A 9,586-nucleotide genomic window follows, 5' to 3' on the forward strand; every position below is an offset into this window, starting at 1 on the left:
CAACTATCATAGCCACCCACGGCAACCCTAGGCCCCTGCACAGAGACAATGGCACCTCTCCCCGGCCAAAGGAGCTGGGTGGGATTAGTCCTTCACCCAGGGACTGCCAGGGATCTGGAAAGCCAATTCTAAGTTCACTTCCAAACTAAAGGTCTCTAGTGTGGTATGTGTGCATTCTGGGGGCACAAGAGAAAAAAATATCAGATCGCTTTCCTATTTATTTATTATCTTAAAAACAATAAGTGAGAGTTGCAATATACTGGTTGATAGTAATAGAAATGATAGCATTTTATTTCTGGACTTAGTTAAGTTTTGAACGTTACGAGGTCCAAGGTACAAAGTGATTTTTATGCATTCGCTCGTTTAATATTCTCCAGTGAGATAGGTGTGATTATTATTTTCATTTTGCAGATGAGGAAGGTGAGGCACAGAGGATGCGATTGCCCGGGGTCACACGGCTGGTAAGCCATGGAACGGAGATACAACCCACGTGTGTATGTAACACGGGAACCAATATATTGGAGACATTAAATCAAATAATTTGTGCTGTTACGAGTTCATTATCTAAATGGTTTGGAGACTGTTTCTGTAGGCCTTTATACTCCTGGGGTTCACGAGGAAAGCTACCACAGATAGCCCTTATTCTAAGTATCCAACCATCTCTAGACCCTTCACATCTGCTCTCGGTTACAGCTGTTCTGGATGCATTCTCTACAATATGAGTCACCTTAAAACAAAAAGGTATTTCTAAGGCTTGGCTTTCCTTTGATTATACATCTTACTTGCTGTGGTAATAATTAGAATTTTAATGAGAAAGGGGGAGAAATGGGGGGAATCCAGAGAGCATAGAGTGCATTTAAATGTTCAGCCTGACAAAAAACTGAATTCATAAATGAAAAGAGAGGTGGGGGGAGGGGGCGGGCAGAGGGAATCAGTTTTCCTAGCTGTGGCTGCTATTTTGAATGCTTGTGCACGTGCACCCCCCACCCCCGCTGTCGTTCCCTCGGAGCTGAGATTAGGGCAGGCAGAGGTATGGATTATTGGGAATCAGCACCCAGCGCTCAATACTGGTTATGTAAGACCAAGTGGCCCTTCCTCTGCCTGGAGAATCCCTTTCCAGGACACCTCGCCCACAGGTAATACACGGAGATTTGGGTCCTGTTGCTGAGTGCATTCACCCCCACCAGGGAATGCAAGGCAGGGAGCAAGGCTGGTAAAGAGCAGAATTAGACCAGGGCAAAGGTGACTGTACAGAATTTAGCCCCTATAAAATCACTATATGCAGCCTTGAACGCAGCCAGCCCGCATAGCCCGGTTAAAGGTGCACCGGCGCTGGGAAGGATAGGTTCTTGTGGGCTCTGCCAAGGGCCAGATCAGCTACGATGTGTGCCTTCCTACCCCAGGCCTGCTGGGACCAACCCACCAGGACACGTTGCCCTCTACCAAATCACAGGTGCATGAGTCGCCCTCAAAGCCTTTTTCCCACTAGTCTTGTTTGAACCTTGACACTGTGAGGTAGATAGAATTTTGATGGGCAACTCAGCCACCTTTTGTGTCCTGATCCAGTACTCTTCATATTTCATACTGCTATCACGCACTAGCTTCGTGGCAAGAGAGAGGCAACCCTCTGGTAAGGGAGAAAACCCTTCCCAAATCCTTGTATTCTTCCTCCCTCTCTTCTTCCTTCTTTATTTCCTCTTCAGCCTGGAAAGAAAGAATCAGTGCCCTCGGGTCAGACTGGGCTCCTTCAATGTTCATCTCCACTGACTTTAAACTGTGTGACTTCAACAAGCTACTTAATCTCTCAAGCCTCAGTTTCCTCATCTGTGATATGGGTATAATAATAGTATCTACCTTCTAGGGTTATTGTGAGGTTTCAGTGAGATCAAAAGTGCCAGGACAGTGCCTGGAATGTAGTAAAAAATAAGATAAATATTAGCTGTTTCTATTAGAATCACTTAGTTCTGCCCAGTCTAGTTTTGAATATCCCCTCGTTTGGAAAAGTTTGGTTGGCAGAATATCTGCAAGGCATGAACACTAATAAGAGAGAGCTTTAACTTTGTCATTACAAATGAGGAATGACCTTACTAGCAGAAAGAATATAAGTATTTTATATATTGCTACATGTCAGGACATAATATGTACTATATTAAAGATCTCTCATCTCTGAGTTTTTCTGTCAATACTCATTTGCTTGTTACTCGTCCAGTTTCGTTGTTACCATCACTAGCCATCTGGTGAACAGGAATGAGCTCCAAAGGAGTGAAAAGAAAATCATGAAAGAAAAATCAACAATTGAGAGAATATGCTATGGTTTTGCAAAATTCTCTTGGAAATTTGGAAAAAGGAAGTCCAGTCCATTACTCAACATTAGGTGTGAAACATCTTTATTCAGGTGTCAGAAGAATCCAATATTCCATGGGCACCCAGTTTGGGAAATCATATTGGCCAATTACCCAGCAGCCTCTGGGAGAGGAAAGAGCTGTGCAGCTATGCTTTGGATACACACCCAGTGACCTGGCATTGCTCAGGGGCATGTGGCTTCTAACCCTGGCGGTTCACTTCACTTAGTGTTCAGATATTAGACGGGTAGCTCAGGTGAGCACCAGCACCAGAATGACCACAGAGCGCATCCAACCACATTTCTAATTGTGTGACCTTGAGCAAGTTACTTAACATTCTCCAAACTTTGGTTTCCTCTTTGATTTGATGGGGATTCTAAGGATTCCTACTTTACGGAGTCATTATGAATATTAAATGAAGTAAGACTTTGGGCATAATTCCTGGTACGTGGTAAGTGCTCCCCAAATGTAAGCTATTTTTCTTCATGTGTTGCTTTTTTTGATGGCAAATAATACAGAATGGACCCAAAACTGGGCCCTCTGAGACAGGGAAGGGGGACGCCAGACCATGGGGCAAGGCAGCCAAGAGACCTCAGGCCCACAAGGGCAGGAACTGCTCATCCCCTTCAGTGAAACTGTCTGGCAGGGGTAATGGCTCCTGGCCTCCCTCTCTCCCTGGAAAATGCTGGGTTATTAATTAGCAACCCAGGGCTTTCTTATCTCTCCACACTGACACTCCTTTCTCCAAAGACAGCCCTGGCACCCCCTCCCCTTGTCCCCACCCAGAGTGTTAGGATTCATCAGCAGCTCTTATCACCTGCTATTGTTCGCATTTTTCTAATAGGTTTCCATGTCAGGAAAATCCATCTGTAACAGTAACAGGCATTTTTGATAATAGATTGTACCTGAAAAGATAAACTGGGGAGAGGAAGCGAAAAGAAAGGACCATTTTCTCTGCTCCCCCACAGCTGGAGAACGCTGGCTTCAGGGCCTGGGGCTGCTGGTAGACCCTCGGAAATGGTTTACGTGCCCGCCTGTACAGAGCAGGGGCCGCCTGGGCTGAGGAGTCCTCATTCAGACACAGAACAGACACAGACAAGCACAACCCAGAGATCAGAAAAGCAAGAAATGCAGAGGCACAGCACCAAGTCTGGGAAGGGAAAAAACTCTGGGCAGAACCATTCATATTAATACCGGTAATATAATTTGTTATTTCTTTCTACCTGGTCAGCACCATGCCCCTTACATTATTTCCTTTAATCTTTACCGCCTCCCGAAGAAATGAGTATGCAACTCTCAAAGATAAATTAACTCAGCTTAGAGATGTTAGAACTAAGTTACTTCTTCAAGGATACATCGCATTACACAGAGGAGCTGGGATTTAAACCTGGGACTTCTGATGCTAAAGTCAGAGCTTCTGAGCCGGGCCCCTGAGGGGACTGGGGGCTGAGTGGGAAGCTGGACAAGAAGCTGGGGACGCATTTCTTTGTTATAATCAGGAGAGTGTGGGACACATCCTCTACTATTTGGCCTGATCCTCCTCTGTACCTGGATAGAAACCTGGAGACTAGAATTATGACCAACCTCCTCATCCCCCATCTCTTTCTTCTTCTCTAGGAAGTATAGACACTGCAGGTTACCCACCAGGTGCCAGACCAATAACCTCAGTGGCCCCTGGAAATGCCCTGTCCAGAGATATATGTCCCTGAGAAATACCCGAGAGTACGGGTATGTGTGTGTGCATGTGTGTGTTGGGGGAACGGGGCTATTCTGTTCCAAGCCTTACAGACATGGTCCATTAATAATAAACTCTGTCATGGCTTGTAAATTTATTAGGAGAAGCCGGTGTAATTAAAATTCAGAGTTGGGGGAGGGAGAGCAGAGAGCCTTTGCTTCCATTCCTTCTTTCAGAGATCCAGGCTGAACTACCGATGGGGATAATTAGCAGAGTCCAAACAGAGAAGGAATTAATGCCCCTGAAAAGCTTCAATGAGGAGAGACAATGCCGGGCTAATTATGGCCGCACCAGCTTTATGACTGGGCACCAGCTTCCACCATCATTAGGGGATTCAGAGATAAATCGGAGACTAATGTGGAGTGCTGTAGCTAACAGAGCATTGGCATTAATTTAGCAATTATTAGTATTATTATTTTGGCAGATGGTAACTGTAAGTTTATGCCTGATTAGTCAGGGCTTGGGGCCCCTCTGAGATGTGGACATCAAGGCTGGGGTGATGGTGGAGAGGGGCAGACAGAGAGCCAGAAAGATTCTTTCCCTCTACACCCCCCCCCTTCCTGTTTACCCCTGCAAGGACTGAGAGGAGAGGTCTGTCCGGGCCCACATGGAGCAAGAAAAACAGATTGGCAATAGAGAGAAGGGGGAGATGAGACAATGTTGTATACCTAGAGTATCCACAGCCGGACGTCTTGCTCACCTCCACTTTCAACGCCCCCTCAGATGAAAATTCCTAAGTGTGGCTGGCTCAGTCCTCTGGTGCTCAGAGACCTCTTTTCCTAAGCAGGACCAGCAAGGATGCCACCTAGCTTGGGCAGGACTTTCTCTTACCCTGTTTCCCGCCCCCCCCCAACTCCAGACAGCCTTACACAGACCCTAAAGAAACCTGTCTGGGTCCAGATGTCTCAGTCTTAGTCCTAATTTTCTGCAGCCACATGTTATACCTCCAACTCTGTGGACAGAGGAACAGAACAGTTAGAACACATCTTCTCTGTACAGAGCATGGAGGGGATGATCTACCATTCCACTTTTAAAGTTCCCACAGACAGAGGTAGAAGAAAACTTCTAGAACTGTAAATCCAAGCTCTGTACAGCTCCTAGATACTTTACCCTAGTTCTAGAATCTTAAAGTTGAAGACACACCATAAAGTCAGAACATCGTCTAAAGGATGTACGTTCGAAAGGATCGTAATTGCACCTTTCCTCAAAGAAGGCAAAATTTGCAGAATTTCTTCCTTCCGGCAAGGAGTGAGGGAGTAACTGATTATTTAGTTATAGAAACAGGACATTTGTGTTTTTGGTGAAATGCTATGCATTTAACTTGCCATCACAGGCAGGAAAAATCTTACCTGCTGCCAAAGGCCAACTTCAAAACCAGGTGACTGAATCACAGAACATCTCCAGAGGCAGTAGAGAAGTAAACCAACAGGACATACATCTCCTGGCCACATGTAAGACCAAGAATAACCATTCCTGGCCGCCAGCTTGGCAGCGGCAGGGCAGCTCAGGGTCCTCCATCAGTTCCTGAATTTTTTTGGAACACCTTTGAATCTCTGCTTGCTACCTCAAATCCAAAACCCTCCTACCCACACCCACCACTCTGCATTTGGCCTATGGAGCAAATTCATTCATCTCCACAAGGCAAATGGCATGAAAAAGGAAGAGAACTGCCTGTCAGTGTCCACTTGCAGGGGTAGGCAGGTGGGGGGCGGGTTGTATATTAAAGAAGAAAACAGACCCTTCGCCTTCAGAATGTTTAGAGAAAAACGGAACTTGCTTCTATCTGGGACAGTTTGTGTAGAGGTGTCTCAAGTCAGGAAAGCTAAGGAGATCTGATCAAGGTTTCCTGTGCAATTCCTAGCACAGACCACGGCATATAGGAGGGTCCCAGTAAATGATAGTAGAGTCCGAATCTCAACTGTTGAGTCTCAGGGTGTTACTAGAAATCCCATGAGCTAGAGACTCTGGGTAGGAGGAAGGCAGGGGGAAACATACAGAGGTAAAGAGAACTGGGCATGTTCTAGTCACTTGCATTTTTCGTGAAAATACAAATGAAAAGATCCAGGATTTCTCTGCCAGGAGAATCTGGCAGTGGCTCTGGGATGTAGCGAGTAGGCTAGGACGTAGGCTACCCGGGGGCCTGGTCCTGAACTGCACAGCATCTCCCCAGACTTGTGCTCACTTAAACCCCAAGCTCGGAAAGCCACTCTCAACCACTTTCTTTCTTTTGCTGTGATTAAGGGTCTCCTTCTGCCACCTCCTCTCTTTCAGCCCCCTAGCTTGGCCCCCAGGGGCTTCCTGAGGCTTGTGACTCAGCAGCCAAAGTTCAAGTCCCCCAGGACTGACAAGTCAAGCTCAAGCAGCCTGCAAGGAAGGCACTCTGATTCATCTGAGCCTGCTTACTCTCACTCCTCAACCTTCTCTCACCCTCAGCCTGGCCACCAGGTACCTGTCATTCCAGACTACAGGGTGTCCCTCTGGAGTCGAATACCAGTGCCTCCCTGTATCAGAATGTTCTGTGCACGTGTACACCCTCCCTAGCATGCAGCATTTCTGCTCTGGACAGATGGGGGAGGAGGGCAACCTCCATCCCAGGTGGAACTCGACAGGTGTGTTCTCACCTTGAATTAACCCCTTTAGGGTTTGAGAAGCCAGGACCAGCATTAAGGCCCCCACTGGAAATGAATTGTTGGAGGTAAGGATGGAAGGGAGCTGGGTAGGCAGGCAGGAAGAGACTCCCTAACTTGGGGAAAATTGTGTGTCTGGGGGATATGAGGAGAGGAATGGTGCAGCAGATGATGGCCCCTGAGAACCAAAATCTAACACTTGCTGGGCCTACTTTATTCCAAGATTCTTCAAGAGGGAGAATCAACCTCTCCAACATCCCTCAATGTACCGCCCTCTGAAAGTTCTTCTTTAGGTCTCACCTTCTGCTGCAGTAATCAACCCACTGATCAAACATTGCCAGGGCCAGAGAGAGTGCAGGCGAAAGAGCAGCGCCCCCTACAATCCACGCAGGGCTGAGGTGCGCTCCACTCCCGCAAGGCTGGACACAATCCCCTCAGACACACAATCCTCCCCTTGGCCCACTATCTTCCTTCTATTCCTCTGCCCCCCAGCGGCCCGGTTCCTAACCTAGGACCTTACCAACAGTTGTGACCTTTAACTTCAAGTGAAAAAACAGGGCCCTGGAACCTGCGGTCTCTGGGGAGCTTACCCCAGCTGTACCTGCTCCAGGAACCGCCGCTCCAGTCCCCGGCTTCCGATCCCTGGAGACGAGCGTGGAGAAGAAATTCCCACCTCTCGTGGCCCCTTCCTCCCTTTCCCGCGCCGTTGGTGCGGAACCACAGGGGCGACCCTCGCCTTCCCCGAGGCCCAGCGCCACCGGGGTCAGGGTCGGGGGACGAGGAGGGGCGGTGTCTGCGGAGCCAAAGGAACCCCGGCGCCTTGGTCCCTGCAGAATCTCCCCACCCCCACTCCGCATCCTCTCGAGGCTTCGCACTGCCCCCCCCGCCCCTCCCGCCCCCGGAGGCAAGGCGACCCGGTGCTCCCTCTCTCCCAGGACCCTCCAGACGTTGGCATCCTGACAAAGAAGCCCGGCTGCAGCGCGCGAGCGTGGCCGCACGGCGCTGGTGCGGCAAGTAAATACCCGGGCCGGCGGGCCGCCTACCCTCCCGCGGCTCCCGCCGCCAGGGCGCGACACGCCATTGCCGCTGTCGCGACTCCCGAGAGACGCCGCAGCTGCGCGCCGGGCCCGGGCCCTGCGGGGCTCGGGCTCCCGACTCACCGGCTCCGGCGAGCTCGCCTCGGCTCGGGCTCCCGCCTGGGCTCGGCGGCCGCCGGGACTACGTCCGGCGCAGGGTCCGCGCCGTTCGGGCAGGAGGCGCCCGCTTGGCAAAGTCGGCGAGAGGCACCGGCTCAGTCGCGCACCGGCCCCGAGTCCGAGTGAGTCAGAGAGGGAGCGAGGGAGCGAGTTATAGGGGCGGGCGTGGGGGGGGGGGGAGATGCCGAGACACCCTCCCCCACCCCGCCCCCCGACCCCCCGGCGGAGATGCAGAGAGCCACTCGCAGCCGGAGAGACGTTCGGACACAAAGACCTCGTGCCGCCCGCAGACCCAAGTTTCTCCCCGAGACCAGGGGGCTCGGACCGCCTTCCCCGAGAGAACAGACAAACGGACGCGCAGACCGACAGACGAACCTTGGGACCTCGACACCCCCAAGAAACGAGTTACTTCCTCCCCCGGGGTGTCCCCGGTCTCCTACTCGCTCCACAGACCCCTTCCCTGGCAGATTGCCCGCAGGGTGAGCGGAGAGACGCTAGGGAAACTGAGGCCCCCGTGGGGCGCCTCACCCGGGAGCGCGGCTTTGCGCGAGATCCCCGAGGAGTCACACGGGAGGGGGCTCGGGGATTCTCTGCCTCCCAGGTTCCTTTCACGTCTCTCCGCTTGCCCTGCTGGCGATGGAACAGGGCACTGGCTGGGGCTGGTTCCGAACCCAGGATCCTGAGCTGGAGTTCTCTGTCTAGGTTCTGGGGCTCCCGGGGGCCGGGGCTCTGGGAGGGAGGACGGCCAGGGCGAGAATCCAGGAAGAGAGGGGGCCTCGGATTTCCCGTTACCTGAGTCGGCTGCGCTCGGACTCCTCTCTGGGGGCTGTAGCTCGAAGCTCCGACAAGTCTCCACGTCCAGCCCGAGAGGGGGCGGCCGGGCCCGGCACAGCGAGGCCAGGAGCGCGAGCGCCGCCTGGCACCGAGGCCCCCCGGTCCCCCACACCCCACTCATGCCCGGGACACCCCGGCGCTTCAAGCAGCTGCCCGAACCCGTACCGCCGCCGGACTGGGGCGGGGCGAGGCGGCCCCAAGAAGACCCTCCCCGCAGCGGCCCCCTACGGCTCCGTTCAGCTTTTAATCGCTTCCCCGCAGGGTCTCCGCCCCTCACGTGGCATCCCGCGGCAGCTGGCAAGTCTGGCGCCTCACGGCCGCCCCCTCTACACCCAGGGACAGGCCTGAGTCCCGGCGGGTTCGAGGCAGGGGAGCCCGGTTGTCCAGCACCCCGGAGGGTGCAAGGCCCAGGAAAGGGCCTGGGATCTGACTCCACATTCACTGCCTGGTGTGACCTTGGGCCTCTCTGAGCCTCAGTTCCCCACTATGTAAAAGGGGTATAATGATTACGAGTGCTTCACAGCCTGTCTGGGAATATAAAGACAGTGTTCGTGAAAACACTGGGTAAATTGCCACATTCCACACAAGTGGCAACGAAATAGATGAACCCATTACAGAAAGAAAGATGACCCGGCTGGGAGTGGGAGAATCTTGGCCAAGGTTCCTAATGGGGGAAGTTAGTCAGACTAGCCCCAAGTCCCAGCTTCGGAGGCAGAAGACCCTAAGACTGCGGGGCTATTTGAACTGCAGGAAGACTTTCTGAGCCCCGCAGTCCTGCGGTCCACCGTACCCGCATGTTGCTATGGCAACGGGAGGCAGCGGCCGTCTCTCTCCATGGCAACGGGAGGGGAA

General features: G+C 52.1%; 1 protein-coding gene across 7 annotated transcripts in view; it reads right to left on the reverse strand.

The window, feature by feature from the left end:
• Nucleotides 1-8,967, reverse strand: part of SYT6 (synaptotagmin 6) — a 100,801-nt gene extending 91,834 nt beyond the window's left edge. For all 7 annotated transcript variants that reach the window (XR_003517631.2, XM_027581178.2, XM_027581172.2 and 4 more), the window contains exon 1: nt 8,693-8,967. Coding sequence is in view for 6 of the 7 variants with exons in the window: in XM_027581178.2 (XP_027436979.1) it covers nt 8,693-8,855 (163 nt within the window). In the remaining variant the exon portion in view is untranslated. The remainder of the gene's footprint in view (nt 1-8,692) is intronic.
• Between the last annotated feature and the right edge of the window lie 619 nt (nt 8,968-9,586).

Source organism: Zalophus californianus, chromosome 4, assembly GCF_009762305.2.
Source record: "Zalophus californianus isolate mZalCal1 chromosome 4, mZalCal1.pri.v2, whole genome shotgun sequence".
Classification (NCBI taxonomy): Eukaryota; Metazoa; Chordata; class Mammalia; order Carnivora; family Otariidae; genus Zalophus; species Zalophus californianus.